This window comes from Odontomachus brunneus, unplaced genomic scaffold, assembly GCF_010583005.1.
Source record: "Odontomachus brunneus isolate Ranch 3 - 2012 unplaced genomic scaffold, Obru_v1 Obru_scaffold_063, whole genome shotgun sequence".
Classification (NCBI taxonomy): domain Eukaryota; kingdom Metazoa; phylum Arthropoda; class Insecta; order Hymenoptera; family Formicidae; genus Odontomachus; species Odontomachus brunneus.
In genome coordinates this window covers 614,689-633,875 of record NW_022639513.1, presented here as the reverse complement: position 1 = coordinate 633,875, position 19,187 = coordinate 614,689, and the positions used below count along the sequence as shown (strand labels likewise).

Below are 19,187 nucleotides of genomic sequence, written 5' to 3'. Positions count from 1 at the left end.
ATCACTATATAGCTTTGCCGATTGCGCTCTTCCGTCGCGATGCGAGAGACGTTGTTCGAATCACCCTGATAAGCGATTTCATTCATGGCCGGGTCGGTCGCGTGAAAGTTCACCGATACGGCACCGCAGCTAATGCGACCTCGAGCGCTGAAATCTAATCGGCCGGTCCGTCCCTGCACTCTTTGGTATGCATTCTTCGTTTCTTCCTCGATAACCGATCATTTAAGTATCACTCTTGGATGCGCCGTGAACTTCTACATAGCCACGGTAGCATGCTCCTGTCGCTTTTTCTCTTTTCCTCTTCTCTTCCTCTCTTCGCCGCTCTTCTCCGCGCCTGAATATCGCTCTTTTTCCTATTTTCCTCCAGATTTACACTCTTCTTCCTCTTTCCCTCTCTGTCCCGTTCTCCTTTCTAGCCTTTCTTCCGTCGTCTCCCTTCCTTCGTGCCGCTCGCGTGTATTCACGCTCGTGTCGGTGAATAAATATACGCGTGTGCGACGCGCGGTCGCTGTGTGTCTGCGTGCACGAGTGTGTGCGCGACTAGCGGTACTTTATCCGTAAATGTACGGGATACCGTACGATATTTCCCTCCGGAATTGATCGCTCTTTGAGCATGGTGGCATCGTCCCATGACTGTAATATAAATCTCCGATGGGACTTAACGAAATCGTCCATTACTGGACGTAATGGTCGTTCGACTAATGAACGGGAAATTCATGCAAGTTGCGAGTCAAATCGCTCCCATGTTATGTGATGATGTCCGATGCGTTAATCGGACACGACTGCATCGCGCTATCGAGAAAAAGATGAGAATGAAGGAAGTTGTTGGAACGAAGAGAGGAGTGACCGGTTTTTACGTGAGACACTGAAAGGGACACATATATACATACATAACCATATGCAATATCTAAAAATAATAATTCTATTCGTTTATTTCTTTGATTCGTTTCATTTGCTCCAGTTATCTTAGTTCTATTCGTCACAATATCTTATCAAACTTTTTTTATTGCATTTCACGTATATATGAAACTTTCGCTTAATTAGACGACAGTAAGACTCCGCGAATACTACATACTATACGTATAGATGTCTTAGTGTGTAAAATATAAAGTGAAATATATAAAATTTTCCGAAGTCGCGATAAATACACAGCAGCGCAATGGCTTGCAACAGAAAAAAAAACATATAAATTTATTTTAAACTTACAAATTGGATTCCCGTCAAGGTAATATAATGATAGAATACTGGTAAAGTATATTCAGGCATTCAGGACAGTCCCAGATAAGCCGGATCGACTAGAGTGAATTTCTCGATGCACTCGATTAGCCACATCAGCGGGAGGCTCTTGATGTGCGGCATCTTGTATTTGATGCGCGGCTCACCTTTGCCCGGCATATATATAATATAATGGGTGCACCTGTGCAGAGGATGAGACGAGTCGTCGGCAGTGTGAAAAGGTATTGCCCGCGATATATCGTCTTTCAAGTCTTTCGGATCTGGCTCTCTAGCCAGCACAGTTCCTTCACCTTCCATCACTAGTTTCGCCAGAACATTTTTCGTTAAATGTATGTCGCCAATTCGATATTCGCCGTTCGCCCGTGGAGTGAAGTAAAAGAAGCAGTTGTTGAAGAGACGCGGCTTTTGATGCTCCGCGTTCAGTCTCGCTTTCCTTGGAACCCCGTGGAACGGCGCGCCACTAACTTCGAACACTTCAAGATCCATATTAGATACGTCCTCCATATCTGCCGCAATTGTAATCCCTTTAAACAAGCATTAATTAACATATTTATTATTACATACTTTTTGCATAAAGTTTGTATTATTTCAATAGTTACTTATGCGTACATCTTATAGTGATACAATTTGCACGGAATTCTATCGTGAATTGATAAATATATTTTAAATATATTCAACGTGAATTGATAAATATATTTTAAATATTTTAACTGTAAATATTTATATAAATATAATAGTTTAGTTATACATATAATTATTAATTTATTATATTAATATATTATCATATATTATTATATATATTATATATAATAAATTATAATATATATGTAACATATAAATATTTATTTAATAATTTATTTTAATACACACACATATATATATATATATATATATATATATATATATATATATATATATACACACCTAATTATATTATTTTATTGTATATAAAATATAATATAAATATAAAAATAATTATAAATATATTCTGACTAAATAATTGAATTACATGAAGCATAAAGAACTATCAGAAATGCATTATTGTGTTTTATCTTACATTCACTGTTAAGAAGCCAACTTCCACGGACAATAGCAAATAAAACATCGACTGTCAATTTTGCAATGTTCTGCTCATTTGTCTCCACTATAACATGCGTAATAGATGATCTGGAACGTAAATTTTGAGATATCGAGTGGAATATAGAATGCAAACAAATAATAAATTGAAGATATTTATGAAAGAGAAAACGATTGAAAATTTTAAATACTCCAAAATATGTGCTAGAAGAGACAAGAATAATTAATTTGAAGAAGAGAGCAATACTATTAGCGGAAAATGAAATGGCGAAAATTATGACATGGGAAAGAGAGGAGCTAAAAAAAAAAATAATGAAAAATATAAGAATAATAAAATAAAAAACTTAAGAGTCTAAAAAGAAATGGTTTTGTAATTATTAATAAAGGGTGGAGAAGAGTTAGAAAGGATAGAGGCTTGGTACAGAGACTTGAAAGATTTGACTTGTATAAAGAAAACTGGGATTTAATGGATAAAGTGGAAATTGGTATGAGCATTGGAGAAGAGTTTAAGCAAGAAAAAAATAACGGATAAAGAGATAATTAATAAAGTTATAAAAAGATATGAATTAAATAAAAAAGGGATGAGGTAAGAAGAGATAAGGTTTTGATTGAAGAAAAAAGGAAGAAAATCTACAGAAATAGCTATAGTCAAGGGTAAAGAGAAAGAAGAATTTTATATTAGCTTAAATAAGAGATATTTGATTTTTATTGGGGAAACAGTAGCGATAGTCAAAGAACTTCAAATATGTAAAGAGAAAAAAACAGAAAGAGATATTATAATTTTTTCAGATTCAAAAAGTGTAATCTAAAGAATATAATTTATCAATATATAAAAACACATATATGATGAAGGTAGATATGATTAGGAGAGAAAATTTATGTTTAAAAAAATAGAAAGAAAGTAGGTGATTCTGGATATAGATGGGATAAGTAGGAGCAGATATTGGGATATAACTAAGATACTTTATCAGTTTTTGAAGAAGATTAATACAAAAATTTAATAATATACAAGGTGAAGATAAATATACTTTATAGAAGAGCGGAAGAAGAGGTATTATAAGTCACAGCCAAAAATATCCTTGGGGAAGGCTGAAGGCTTAGTAAAAGACACTCCATTAGAATTAGAAGAAAAAACACATAGAAGAAAATCTTTACCTGTCTGTGGTTAAAACTTTAAATTTATGTTGTGCAGCTACAAGACTAAGCATCTTCTGATTCTCGAGTCTCAAATTTGAAGCAAGAACCACTAACTTCTCCTGTCCTACAGCAAATGATCTATCCAGAGTTTGATTAAGATCAAATGTTTCCTCGAATAAGTGTGGTGACTCATGATTTTCCAGAATTTCCCGCATCTCATCTGATGTACAATAATCTCTATAAAATTGAAACATACAAAATTTAAATTTTATAAGAAGACATAGCTATATAAAATATATTATCTCTCTCTCTCTTTCAGTCAAAATACATACAAAGGGGTTTTGCCATATTGATCATACACATCTTTGTCAGCATGTTTCTGCAGTAGTAATTTAGCTTCTTCAATCCTATTAGACATTGCTGCATCATGTAGTGGTCTCCTACTTTCATTGCCTGGTGTATTAGGCAATGCTCCACCTTCTAATAATAATTTACATAATTCAGTATACCCATAACTGACTGTTTCTTGCTGAAATATTAAGTAGAAAAAAAGGATAACTCAGATTTGACAGAGTAAAATAACAATATAATAAAATGTATAAAACATATGTATTATTTACCAGTGGTGTCCAACCAGCATTATCCTTTGTATTAGGATCTGCTCCAGCTATCAAGAGAAGTTTGACATGTTCAACATTTTTCTACAAGACAATTGTATTTTGAAATTTTAAAAATAAATTATTAAAAATGTGATTGAAAAAGAAAATTTTCTTAAAGTATCTAAGATTGTATAACTATATATCCATACCTTCAAACATGCAATATGTAACTGTGTTTCTCCTTTAAAATTTGTTTTATTTATATTCCTTTTAGGTATATTCATATTTTTTGGTGTACAAATTGTCTTAGATACTGTGGTATCCATTGACATATTGAGGATATCTTTATTTTTATCCCATAGGTCTCTAAAGTAACAGCATACTATTACAAACTATAGTAAAATATATATATAGACTATAATTATTCCATTACATTATTAGTATGGTGATATTAATAATGTTAGTATATAATTATTATATTAAAAGTGCTATTATACCATGAACTATACTATATGAGATGTTATATTGCTGTATATAATAATTAAATATAATAATAATACCATGTATCTATAGCTGCAAGCTTAACAATGTACAACTGCATTATTTCCTTTATTTTAAATTTATTATAGATTAAGAATGTTATAAATTAGTTATATAAACTAATTATACTATCAGCACTTTATTTCCATTTGTATTAGGAGAGATCTATATTCATACTTCTTATTAATAACTTCAGCAATAGCATCGCAATTTCTGATGAGATTGGATATCATGTGATCGGGATTCATTTCCTTTGGCTGCACTGGTATATCACATATGAAGCATTTTGTGGTCAACTTAGCACAATTTTCACAGAAGAAATGTCCACAATTTGTGAATCTTATGGGAGAAACTGGTTTATGTCCACTGTACAAAAAGATATAACAATATATAAATATAAAACAGCACTAAACAAAGCAACAAATAATTATACAGTATGTTAAATGTTTCTATAATCATTCAAATAAGCCACTTGATTACAGCAACTTAATAAATAATGCAATTACCATTTTCCACAAATCAAAAGATCCACAAAGTCCTGCAATGCACTTGCTGTGTTTGACCATGAAATATTCATTTTTGCAAAACTAATCTTTTAAACGCAATATTGTAACGCAATATTGTAACGTATTGTCACAAAAAATGAAAGAAAGAAATTAATTATAAATACAAAAATAGTTACTCTTCAATAATCAATCAGACTGACGTAAGTGTGAATATCTCAAAACATTGAGGAACTTTTAATACTGGAGATGACGATATTCTTCCTTACGAACCCGCCAAATTTGAGAGCAGAGACAATACCAACTTGCAGCAATATTCACAGATGGTAAAGTAGAATTTAATTGATCAATCGAAACAACAAGAACAAAATTTCTTTATCATGATTGGTTAATTGAATGTAATTCTACATGCCGAATAGGATTTTGGAATGTAGCCCTGTACACTAGGGCCGGTATTCATAATCAGATCTTACATTTAAGGCCGTCTTAAGTTCATCTTTAGATAGTTTACGGATGATTTCATTGGCTACAAAGCATCTGAAAATGAACTTAAGACGATCTTAAATATAAAACCCGATTATGAATACCGGCCACAATAGAAATCTAGGAAATAACTAAATGTTTCCGATCGGAATTGATTCCGAAGAAGTCTATAATAGGTACCCACTGCAGAGCTGCGTTCTAAAACTCTACTCGACGGGTAGAGTAGCATTTAATTGACCAATAAGAACACAGATAACTAGGATTTCTTTATCATGATTGGTCAATTAAATAGTACTCTACCCACCGAGTAGAATTTTGGAATGCAACCTTGAAGGTATGTCCCGATGAAGTAAGAAATAGCGGGACGGAACAGTAACGGAAAAGAAACTAGGTAAAAAACAACCAATGAGAATCCGCTATCACTCCGTTCCGTTTTTTTATCGCCGGAATCCCCATGGCAATAATTTTACGGAACGGAACGCTAGTGGATTTGCTACGCATGACCTATGACAACTCCATGGATATAATCTGTGAAAAGGGATTATCTTGAAATTATATTATACAATATATGGTAGTATTTATTATATTTTATTTATAAAAAGGTGATAGAGATATTTCTTTATAACTAATAAATACATTTTTTTTTATTTTTAAGGACGATATATTTTGGTACGTGAATCATTAAATATAATAAAAATATGTTTATTAAAGCCAGAAAATAGCAAAACAGTGCACAAATAAATAAAATAATAAAAAAATTAATTAAAGCTGCTTTAAAATACAAATATTTAAAGAGAAAAGAAAAAAAAATGTTAGATATATCTAAAATTATATCTGAAACATGTTAAGCAATTTGGGATAATTTAAAAGATAAAGTTATTTTCTGAAAATGCAGAAAACATATAGATATAGAAAGTTAATGAGTTTGAAGAAGTATACTTAATTTAATTAATTGTAATAATTCAGCAAATGTACCAGTAAATTCAAAATATATAATATTCAAAATAAATTTATATTCAAAATATAAATTTTATTCAAATTTATATAATATTCAAAATATATAATATTCAAATAAAATTCAAAATATATAATATTCAAAATATTTGTCATGAGCAGAATTTGCCATTTTCCTGATTAAATTATTATTGTCTCTTTGTTAACATCGTTTTTGTTCACTAAATATTGATCGAACTCAAATTCTTTGAACATACTTCTTTTTTCTTTTTAAATATTTGTATTTTAAAGAAGCTTTAATTAATTTTTTTTTCCCATTACTTTATTTATTTGTATACTCTTTTGCCATTTTCTGACTTTGGTTAATAAACATATCTTTGTTATATTTAATGATTTACATACCAAAATGTATCATCTCTAAAAATAAAAAAATGTATATATTAGTTATATATTACTTTTTTGATAAATAAAATATAATAAATATTGTATCATATTGTATAATATAATTTCAAGATAATTCTTTTCACAGATTATATCCACGGGGTTATCACAGATTAGCAAATCCGCTAGCGTTCCGTTCCGTACAATTATTGCTACCCGGGAAACCCGGCGACGAAGCGGAAACGGGAACGGAAACGATAGCGAAATCATTCTCATTGGTTATTTTTCATCTAGTTTCTTTTCCGTTACAAAACCATGGTTCTGGGGCCGGACTTCTCTCTCATTTAGCAATATAGGCTGCGTTCCGAAATTCACTGCCAGTATTGAAATTCTATATATACATAACATAAACTATAGATTTTCAGTACTCGCAGTGCATTTCAGAACGCAGCCATCGTAGTATCACATATATGTGTAGAACGATATTACATATGTAGAACTTAAGAGGAGCTTGTCCTAAAATGGAAGGACAGACGATGTCCGAGGAGTGTATTTTGACCGTAGTGCGCAAGCGCGGCAATCAGATGATGTTATATATATAGAGGTACGGTCCAGTGAGCGCTGCAAATGTTTTTTAGCGTTTTTACTTCTCTTTTTCTTCATACATGTTCCGATATTAGTATGTTATTACCATAAAAGAAATGTGTATTATATGTAAAAAGTAATTACAATGTTAGTTTTATTAAAAGTATAGTTTTTTATTGGTGATTGGCGGATACGATCTATCTGACGCATGTGCAAAATGTTTATACTACAGAAAGAAAGAGAAATATATATTCCCGCACCGTGGTTCTAGGGCCGGACTTTTCTCTCATATAGCGATATAGTAGTATTACATATTAAGTGTGGCACACATCGTTCGATATTTCGTGATAAATATAGGTAAGAAAATATTTAATTATTTTGGTAATTATTTAGAAGACGGGCCCCACCTTCGATTTCACTGAAACTCACCTATCTTGTGTATTTCGATGTGTAGAAGCCGAATCTGAAAGTTAAAATCGTCGCTCGGCTCTACAAACCGAGAAATTAATTATTAAAGATGCTAGGTATGATAGGTTAGGAAACTTATTGCAACGTAAAGACTGTTCGTAGAGTTGTCTTTTCTGTACTAGTGCAGTAAGTACAATTAATATAATATTTAATATTAATATTATAAGGTTTATTGTACTTTATTGTAAGTGCCAAAACATTATGCTGCATTATAAAATCTACTAATTTTTCCTTATTAAATCTGTGTAAAATTCGCAAATCTGAAAATACATGCATAACCTCATAAGGGACGTCTACATTGGAAGTAAATAGCAAGAAGTAGGAAGTAAGAGTAAGAAATTGACCAACCACAGTCGAATGTGAGAAGAATAATTAACTATGATTGGTCAATTTCTTAATCTTACTTCCTACTTCTTACTGTTTACTTCCAATGTAGACGTCCCTTTACTGAAGTTAGGCTACTTATATTTAGTATTAAATGTGATCGTCAGATTCTAAATACAAGAAAGCAAGGATCTTGATATAAGATTAAATAGGGTTGATTTTCATACAAGATAAAACAAGATAAAATTTAATTTGATGTAACTAGTATAATTAAACTTAAAATTTAACCTAACCTAGTATGTAGCAGGAGCCAGTTGCAACCAAACCAAACCCAACCTAACATATACCAAACTATTTCTTTCTTTTTTTTATAAAAGAGCCGGAACTCTTTGTTTGAGGAAAAGAGATCCAGGAAATATCCTAGGATTTTATATATATATATTACCATTATTATTTTTATTAAAGAAACATAATAAAACAAACAAGAAATATTCTCTGCAATTATAAATAATAATACAAGTATGCAAATAATTAAAATATATAATACAAATATAAATATTGTTTTTTGGAATCAACAATTAAAAACTTATATAAAGTCAATGGCTGCATTCAGCAAACATAATAATTTTGTAACCGTTGAGTAAGTCATATCTGATTGATCTATACTTCTATACCTACCAATGATATATTTATCTTGTAAAAATCGATTATGCAACTTTTATGTTCGCTGAATGCAACCAATCAAAAAAATATGCTCCGTCCATATGCTGAAAACAATGTCGGAAAACAGTACGGTCAATATTTTCAATGCATTTTAGAAGATACTCAAATATTTCTACGGTCGGTATTCATAGTCAGATCTTATATTTAAGATTATCTTAAGTACTGTCTTAAGATATCACGAACCAATCACAGAGCCGTATTCGTATCTTAAGACATTACTTAAGACGGTCTTGAAATAAGATTCGACTATGAATACCAGCCTATGTCCACGTTTCCTATATTATTTTTAATACTAGAGTGCACTGCCAGAATAAACCCTTACGAAAAAAAATACAAAAAAACCCTCAATTTTAGATGTAAACACCCAAAAACTGGGGATAAACACCTAAATTTGAGTGTTAACCTAAAATTGAGGATTTTTTCGTATTTTTTTCGTAAGGGAATATCGAAACGCAGACATCTTTGGCTGGTATTCAAAGCTGGATTTTATATTTAAGACCGTCTTAAGTTTATTTTCAGATACTCTACGGATCATTTCATTTCATCTGTTCTTTTTAGCTGCACTGCTGAACTAGTGTAATAAGTTAGAGTGAGAAAAAATATACTTATCTCATTTTAACTTATTGCACTAGTTCAGCAGTGCAGCTAAAAAGAACAGACCAATTAGCTACGGAGTATCTAAAGATGAACTTAAAACGATCTTAAATATAATATTCAAATATGAATATCAGCCATAGATCTAAATGAATACCCAGTAAACAAGATGACGTCTTAATGACATTTTATTAATGTTAGAAACGTTTTTACGTTTACGTTAATTGATTCCGAAAAGTTCTATAATACATACCTAGTTGTGCAATCGTTGGGAAATGCTGGTAGTTCGCACGATTGTCTCCATGACAGGACGCTCTTCTGTGCATGCGTAGAATGACATAGCAGTTTGCTATTGGATATCGCATCGTCCACGCATGCGTAGAAAGTTTCTTGTCGTAGGAAAAATCCTGTAAACTTCCAGCACTGCCGTTGAATGATTATCGCCTTTGATTGAAGTACCTAGCAAACAAGATAACGTCAAATGACGTTTTAATGACATATTATTGACGTTAGAAATGTAAAAACGTTTCTAATAAAAACGTTTGTCATTAAGATGTCATTTGTCGTCTTGTTTGCTGGATACTTCAATCAAAGGCGACAATCACTCAACGGCAGTGCTGGAAGTTTGCGGGATTTTCTCTACAAGAGGCTTTCTACGCATGTGTGGACGATGCGATATCCAATAGCACACTGCTCTGTTACTCTACGTATGCGCAGAAGGCCTTCTGTCGTGGAGAAAATCTTGCAAACTGCTAGCACTTCTCAACGATTGCATAACTAGATACATATTAGACTGATTCTACATTAGTTGCAAATTGCAAAGTCGCAAGAAAATTGACCAATCACAGTCAATTTTTCTTTGGTCACGAAAAAAATGATCAATTGTGATTGGTAAATTTTCTTGCAACTTCCGATTTGCAACTAATATAGAACTGGTCTTATAGAACTTTTCGGAATCAATTCGCATGCGAATAAAATTTTTTCTCGGATGTTATTTCAGCTATTAATATCATCTTTCGGTATAATCCTTCGTCTATTGGACGATGCTAAATATAGAATACTTAATATTTTCTAAAATTAAAATATTTTAAAAAATTTTGGGAATTCATACTGCGTAATAAAGCTTTCCAATATTGAACATAAAACACGAATGCAACTTTGAGCCATGCAATAAATTTAAATTATTTGCTGTTCGTGTAATCGAAGTTATTTCAAGAAGACTCAAATATGGATGAATCAGCTGTTTTATTTAAAATACGGAAAGTGTGAGCTACATATCCTGTATCCGAAATAAACTAAAAATATTTAGATTTATGGGGAGTAAGAGATATAGAAGAGATATCGTACTATAGGTTGTATAGAAAGTAGAGAGACATCGAACAGAAATAATCGATTATAAGCTATAATCAGTATCGGTATAGCCCATCTCTACTATATGTATCGAAAAGAAATAATCGATTATAGCTATAATCGGTATCGGTATCGCCCATCCTAGTAGAAAGTATATCCGCCTGATAGAGGGAGGGGGGAGAGAGAAAGAAAGACGAACCTACAATTTACCCTCATAGGCGTGCACATGGAAGAGAGGGGGAAAGAAAAAGTTTTCAAGCAGAGCGCATGCGCATCGGCGAGTCCGCGAAATCGCCGCGACATTTCGCCCTCTTCCTACCTCTCTTTTCCGCGTTCTCCATTCGACCTTTGTCGTTGTTGAATTCGTGCAAAATCTTTACAAAAAAGATCGACATCGTCCAATTCTGCATACGTTCGTGAGAGCGAAGAATTGAGGCGTTTTCCAGTGATTGTGTGATCTTGATGGCGTGGAGAAGAGCGGGTTGTCGTGACGTGCTGTCCGTTACTCGCCATCTTGACATTTCTAGCAGTTACTCGGGGGAAAGAAAGAGAGAAAGAGAATGAAAGAGGAGAGAACTGTCAATCGGCAGAAATCATTTCGTTTCGATTGTTCTATCGCGCGGTCTCGTGATTTCATGAATTATCGCTTTCGTGCGCGGTCGAAATTGTGCTACACCAATTAGCACGATCAATCAACGAGTGCCCGTCGTCGTCGTCGTCACCACCACCATCAATCTTTTCTCGCTCACGGAAGAAGAAAGGTTTCTGCGCTGGCACGAGAACGCGCGCGCGATTAGGCTGCGGTTAGGGTCGCGAGTAGGTCGCGGTTAGATCGCGGTGGACTTCGTCAGGAGACGTCGCTCACGACGACCTCGGGCACGACGCGAAGTGTACGTACAGTGATAGACAAAACGCGCGCGCACGGTGAGTTGTTTCTCGTGGTAGAATATAGAAAAACGAACGAACGGTCGGTCGGCCTGGAAAGAGAGGAAGAGAGAGAGAGAGAGAGCGGAAGAAGCATAGCGAGAAGATATACGCGCCGACGCTACCGACCGCGTCGAGAGAGAGAGAAAGAGAGAAAAAATGCAGCGCGAGGGTGCTGCGATTCGGACGACGCGTCGTGTCGTCTTGCAACGATGTTAAGGCCCGCGCAACACGGGAAATAAAGCGGGATCGCCAAAAAAGGTATACGGACACGTAGAGTGCTCACTCGCGACCACAGTGAATTCGGTTGGCTACGCTGGTCTACGTTGTGGCTTGAGACTCGTCACGCATTGATTTACTCAAATGTAATGCATTGCGTGTACAGGCGTCTCTTCCACGTATGCATTGGTCGGGCTGAAAGTTTGGCATAGATCGTCCGCAAATGCTGAGGGATCTTTCCTGATCGTCTGTGTCTCTGTCCGCTTCGCGTTGACCATCGGGTTTACTTGAATTTGATAAACCGTGCGACGAGCACGATGACACAAGCCGACGAGTTCTGATTGCTTATGTAAAACATACATTGTGTGAATTTGTGTGCAACAGTCTTTAGTGTTCTATTAGTGCATTTAACTGGGAAAAGTAGGAAACGCCTCTTGCAATGCTGATGTCAGGGATTGCACAATAAAATGTTGCTTGCCATTGTCTGCTGCTGATATTGTGTGAGCAGGTAGGGTGTACTGGATCAGACACCCTTCCTGCAGAATGGTCTAGATAAAGTTGATGGAGTAATTTGACATTTGTTTCATTATTATTTATTATTCTGAATTTATATCTTTCAGATAGCATAGTGAATTCTTAAAATATACTTAAAGTTTTCTCCTTTTTTAAATTGTAATCATACAAGAATGCTCGAATACTATTAGAATAATTGAGAAAGTTACATATACTACACTTGTAATTTCTGAAAACTTGTTGAAATATTTATATCTAATTATTCTATATCAACATATGTATACTTTATGGATTCAAAAGGAATAGTATTTAAAAACAGAGAAAGGATTACTATATATCCAGTAAGCATCAACCAACAATAACATTACACTAATATTGTAATTTTCCACTCAACAATATAAATGCAATGTACATATTGTACATATAATAGCTACATATTGTTGAGTGAGAAATTATAATACCGGTATAATGTTATGTTATTTAGTGTTTAGCAGATAACTGTTCTTTTCCAAATGAAATAATTGAAACAATTAAAATACATTCAGTTTTCAAACACATAAAAAGAAAGGAATTCAAGAATTATTTTAAGATGTTTATTCATGAAAAAAGTTATAATACAACACAAAATTAAAAGTAACAGATATCTGCTGAATACAATACAACAGAAAGTAATTATACAAACAAAATAATTATAATTCTTTATGGATTCTGAAAGTATTCAAAATGTTAAGTCACAAAATATTCCTTATAATGAGTTTTTAAGGAATATTTCAAATGAATTTAATATAATTTTTCAAGAATCCTTCAGATATTCATTTTTCTAATTTGTAGATATCCTTTAAAATAAAGTCTCTTTATACTCTTCTACTCATCTCTGTACTATCTGAATTATTATAGATATAGTATATTTATTGTTATAGACATTGTATAGTGTGTTTGTATATGTTTAGAACAAGAAATATTTATTCCTACACAAAGGAAATAGTGTAACAGAATATGCTGTGTGAAAAAAATCTTAAGATCTGTACAGTGAATGTATTTAAAGGTTCCTGAATGCTCGTTGCGAAATTCTTGATTGATAGTGTTAGAAACTAGGAAATGCAGTTTCTACTTCAAAATTTCTACAAAATATGTTGGAATAAAAAGGTCTCTAAAATCGATTAGGCATTCTCCTAAAATATCCTCTAAATATTTTCTTTTTGCTCCAATAATCAATAATCTTAAGATTAACGTGATATATGTATATATGTAACCTTCCTTTTCTAACCTATCTTTTCTCATGATTTTATCACGTTAATTTTACGGCTATTTGTTGATTGTTAGAGCAAAAGAAAAGTGTTTGGAGCATTTTAGAGATATGCTTTACCGATTGCAGAGGCCATTTTTTATGTATCTTTTTATTACAATGTTTTTTTTTTTTGAAAAATTTTTTATATATTTCCTCGCCCCTGACGTCATCAATCAAGATGGCCGCAGCGAACACCCAGCAGCTTCTCAAATAGGAAACATTTCAATAACTTTGGAAACATGAAATCCTTAGCTATGCAAGGAATCGGTGGATATGAGACAGACCTGCCTGGAAGCAGACCCTCTAACGACATAAATGAGGCCATAATGGATATTACTAATGATATGTATTCAGAAGACAACAGAAACATAAGAAAGGAAGAGAGTTCTATGATATCCAATCTTCCTCTTTTGTTTGCTAATGGACATCCCACATCTCTAGAGAAGATCACGATGGTACTATATTAGTTATCCCATTTGATATTTTGCATACATATTTGTATTATTTTCAGAGATTTTTGTAATTTGATTCATTGGAAATGAATAAAGCTACAACTGCATGAGACTGCAGACTAAATTACACTTAGATTCTATTTATGAATCCAACATCGATAACTGTCTTGCAGGTGCAACTAGAGCGCTTTATATCCTTCATGGTTCATTGTTCGTTGGGGCATGACACCACTAGAATTATTAACAAACCTCAGTGGTGGCCTCAAGATATTAAATTTTCAAATCCACTGACAAGACCCAAAAAAATCAATGATGTAAGCTGTTATATTCTATCTAAACTTATATTCTATCACTAGATAATATTATCATTGTCTCTTCCTTTTCTCTACTTCATAAACTATGAAATATTATATAGGCTCTAATGGTTAATGACATGGCTGCGTTTGCAGAGAAAGCTGCTTTGCAACTGTTGTAAAATTTGTGAACCTAATTGGTATATGCTTCTAGATTTTCATTTTCAATTTTTTTTATTCATATTTACTATATAAAAAAATTAGAATCAAAATATTCAGTTGGCTGATTCAAAGTTGCAGCATTTTTTCCAATGAGTGTTGCAACATATTCTGTATCTAATAGGAAAATATATCTCCTGAGAATTATTAACAAATCTCAGAAGTATAGTGGGCTTAAAATGTTAAATTTTAAAATTCATTGACAAGGCTCAGAAAAATCAATGATACAAGCTGGTTTCTATTATTAATTTGCCTTCCATCATAAAAATAAATTCTATTAAATAAAGGATGCTTTATAAAACTGATTGAAGAGAAGTGTTGCAATCTTGATTCAGAAGAGAGAGAGAGAGAGCCGACTGAACGTTTTAGTCTTAGATTAGATTTATTTGTTTGGTTAATAAAAAATTGAACATCATTATGAAGTCAAAGTAAGTGCAATGTTAACTGACAAAATAGAATTAGTATATTTTTAATTAATTTTTTAAATCTATCACTGCAGTATATTTAAAAATGGTAGCACCCACAACTCATGTTTGGTTTAATATTTGTTTGAATATCTTTTGGGTTTATTACTAGCATATTACTTCTGGTCTGTGCACCAATTTCGATGTAATCTTTTTTTTTTTAAATGTGAACAAAAGAGTGCACGATAAGTGATATGACGAATTCTATAAGCATGGTCTAAGATATCTCAATCTCTATTGTATCATATCTAAGATATCTCAAGTCTTGTGAGTTTCCTGACAATCTTTGAGGGTGGTGCGTGATGCTGGGTCGTGCAGGTGTGCAGTTCAGTGTCATGAAGTGTCATTAATTGTTAGACTTTGTATAATTTACAAATTAAATTCTATTCTTTTGAGAAAGTATTGACTCTAAATTGTTATTCTAGAACTGGATGGCGAATCTAAAGAAATTAGTTTTCCGTTGTTACACATACCACAGAAGCGAATATTTGCTGCGTTTTTGTTCCTATCTGGCACGATATCCGCACGAAGAACTGGAGTATGTGAATAATTGGGATTCAACGACTAGTCTATATCACAAAAGTTCCGGGAAGCTTTTAGTAACGTTCCGCAATGAGAATATGGTTTGTATAAATATGCGTATAGATCTAGAGATATATTTGCAACATTCATATCAATACACTTCGCTGTAAAGTTACAATGCCCATACGGAGAAGAAAGGTCGGTTGCATTAACTTAGCAATAAACAAATTGAACACGTTTTAGTTGAAGGAAACAGAATTTCTGCTTAATCAATAAAAAGCTTTTTCCACGCCTACAGAATTACGATAAGAAGAATGACAGCTCGCGAAGGACATTGCTGTCTCATAATGCAACTTCACCGGGTTATGGTAACAAGGCCAAGCAACAGAATACTCCCATGATGGTCCAACCACCATGTGACGATATTTATCTATGCGACAATTGCGACGCCGAGTTCGTTGGTCTCGCGAAGATGAAGGTACTAATATCGGATCTATTGCGACTACCTTCCTATCGAATCCATATCTTCGCTACTAAGAACAATTATATAAAGTCACCTACTGTGAAATGATCTCTCTCGACCAGACTTAGACGAGGAAAATCAATCTAGACGCGATAACGTTAACGTGCATATATTTTTTATCTGTTGATTCAGGAGCACGAAAAGATATGCGGTGATCAAGATCATGGCGGCAGTGGCTCACGGTCGTCCACACCGGATCTGTCCACGATTGAGCCCGAGCAGCAACAGCATCAATTTCTAGACTATTTTAACTTGAGATCAAATGAGACTGAAGCTAAGCCGTCTGGTGTGAATAACACAAGCGAAACTGAAAACAACGTCGTTAGACGAACGTCTCGGCGCGTCAGAGGAGCCCTCAATTTCGCGAGATGCGCCACCATCCCGTTCTCGTCACCCGCTGGTTTAGTACTAGCAAAGAAGTCTAAGACAATGACCCAGGAAACGCAACAGGAACGATTAGAGCGAATAGAGAGACACGTTATTGCGCCAGTATTAAGGAATTCGTTTAGACCAAAGTGGTTGGACGCCGAACCGGACTACGATAGATGGGTGGTTACGCACAAACCAAACCGAGATAAACCAATGAATGGTTATGTGCACCAATATAAATATGTAAAATCGTCCAAGAACAAATTCGGTAATTATCCATTGTTGTCAAGTTATTAGGTTCTAAAGGTAGACACTTATCTTGTTTAATTGGTCATCTTGTTAAGTAATTTGATGTTAAAAGTTAGATCATTCTAAAATTAAAAAGAGAAAAATCACAAGAATACTACATAATTTACATTTGTCTTTTCTAGTTCTGAGTATACAGTCGCAACTGTTGTACGCCGCGTGTCGACCTATTTACGTCGTTGTTGCCCAACTGAGTCAAAAAGAGATCGAGGAGCTGAAACAAAACCCTTTGCAATACCAGCCTCCGACTATTGCGGGTAAAGTCATATTAACGAGAAAAGCAGGACCAGCTTGCAAGACGAGATCGCAACAGAAAGTTCATGCACAAAACGCGTCGGTCTCTTCGAGACGCAGAACGCCGCTGGGAAACGAATCCGATCCGATTGTTGTCGAGGACGACGAAACCATCAATACAGCAAGTGTTACAGAGGCCTCAAGTGCCTCCACTGTTGTAAGACCATCTCTCGTGGATGACGCAGAGCCTACAAGGACGGTCAAAGAGAAGAGATCATCGTGTCCAACGAGTTCAATTATGTTGATCGATCTTTGCTCGTCCGACGAAGAGGGAGATCGGTGTACTCCGACACCAGCTTGCGACGAGAATAGGGATCCTATGAACTCCGCAGAGTCCACGATCACGAGATCCTTTGTGCGGAAAGTCACTTCGACCAACAAACACTACACGAAACCTTACATTTGCCCCGCGCCCTCGCCGGACCGGTTGTCGAGTAATGTACTAAATGAAGATAGAAACGAAAATTGTTCTAACAAATCTCGAACTGGCGTATTGAACGAATACGCACATCTTTCTCCTGCTCTTAGATCGACACCATAAATATCATGTCCACAGATAAGAAGTTGTTAAGATGATTCCCCTTGTGCATTGTTATATATGTACATTGTTTCTTGCGTATTTATTATTATACTAAACGGCAAGTTTGCGTTAGATAATTTGCATGATATTATGATTTCGTATTTTTGTTCCAGTGTATAAAGATTGAAAGTTATAATATGAGCAAAAAAAGAATCTATCATGTCCAGTTGGATCATATTTGAAGTAATGCTTCCAAATATTTGGATATCTGAATATTCGAATATTCGAAATCAGTTGTAAAACTCAAAATCATCATTGTATTATTATATTGGCTATTATTACATTACTTAGATAATCTCCAAGTTATTTGAGTCCAGATTCGGAACGGTATCGAAAACTAGAATCGAATTCGATTAAATCTTTAAAGTAGAAATCTAGGTTGTCGCTAATATACATAAACAAATCCGCTATGAAATACATCTAGATTCAACTTTTTGATTGTTTTGCTTGAGAATCCGAATTCTCAAATAATGAATTTGAAGTAATGAATGAAAAGCGTCACGTTAAGCCATTATAGGAATAATCAGATATTCAGATAATGTTAGATCCAAATAAACCTTGAAGTTCTAGTTTGAAAATCACAGAATAGAGTTTCTCACAATACGCGGTTTAACAATTTAACGTTATTTAAAGTTTATTTAAAGTTACTTAACAATAATTTTAATAATAGGTTCTTTAAATAATCTAAAAATCTTGAAATAAGTAATTATTTAATGCAACTCTACAATTATTAACGTTACAAGTTTTCTGAAGCAAGTTTTTAATTAAAATACTTAAGATCTGTGAGATTGAAATATATAAAACTAAAAACATAATGTTAATCAATAATACTGTTACGAAGTTATTATAATCGAGCTATTAGAAGACTCCCTTTACAAAACTTGTAACTACTTTGACATCTCTAAAGAAAAATTAGCTTAATATTCATTAGAGAATCTGTTATTAACATTTAAATTGCGGATTGTGAGATATTCTATAGCCCTTATTTTGGACTTTTTTTCGATAAAGGTGCCTTGAAATATGATTGAAAGTCAATCAAGAGACTCGTTAGCTATATTTAGAGACACTTTTATCGATAAAAAAGTTCAGAATAAAAGTCTATATATACAAGTCTGTTATATGTATAGTTCAGAATACATTTAGTTTGTTACATACGTCTGCTATTATAATATTAATAGGATAAGATTTAATTTAAAAAAATTATATATATATATATATATATATATATATATATATATATATATATATATATATATATATATATATA

General features: G+C 33.5%; 2 protein-coding genes across 10 annotated transcripts; one reads left to right on the top strand and one right to left on the bottom strand.

Moving 5' to 3' along the window:
* Nucleotides 1–722: 722 nt before the first annotated feature.
* On the bottom strand, nt 723–5,520 carry LOC116846412 (BRCA1-associated RING domain protein 1-like). Of its 2 annotated transcripts, XR_004378478.1 has the most exons (9): nt 5,096–5,520; nt 4,767–4,955; nt 4,259–4,415; nt 4,071–4,151; nt 3,783–3,979; nt 3,469–3,687; nt 2,294–2,403; nt 1,207–1,760; nt 723–865 (listed from the first exon to the last, which is right to left on the bottom strand). XR_004378478.1 is itself a non-coding variant. In XM_032820196.1 (8 exons), the coding sequence occupies exons 1-8, from the start codon at nt 5,164–5,166 to the stop codon at nt 1,267–1,269; spliced, it is 1,518 nt and encodes a 505-aa protein (XP_032676087.1). In that variant the 5' UTR covers nt 5,167–5,520; the 3' UTR covers nt 909–1,266. The 2 variants fall into 2 exon arrangements, 1 of the variants encoding a protein (XP_032676087.1); XM_032820196.1 differs by lacking the exon at nt 723–865 and having other exon boundaries at nt 909–1,760.
* A 2,074-nt stretch (nt 5,521–7,594) lies between these two features.
* Nucleotides 7,595–18,150, top strand: LOC116846284. 8 transcript variants are annotated; one of them, XM_032819931.1, is made up of 7 exons: nt 7,595–7,852; nt 14,151–14,353; nt 14,524–14,664; nt 15,752–15,949; nt 16,147–16,326; nt 16,504–17,008; nt 17,172–18,150. In XM_032819931.1, the coding sequence occupies exons 2-7, from the start codon at nt 14,153–14,155 to the stop codon at nt 17,879–17,881; spliced, it is 1,935 nt and encodes a 644-aa protein (XP_032675822.1). In that variant the 5' UTR covers nt 7,595–7,852; nt 14,151–14,152; the 3' UTR covers nt 17,882–18,150. The 8 variants fall into 8 exon arrangements, with proteins under 8 accessions (XP_032675822.1, XP_032675820.1, XP_032675819.1 ...); XM_032819929.1 differs by lacking the exon at nt 7,595–7,852 and adding an exon at nt 11,227–12,139; XM_032819928.1 differs by lacking the exon at nt 7,595–7,852 and adding an exon at nt 11,227–12,139 and having other exon boundaries at nt 14,077–14,353.
* Nucleotides 18,151–19,187: the final 1,037 nt, after the last annotated feature.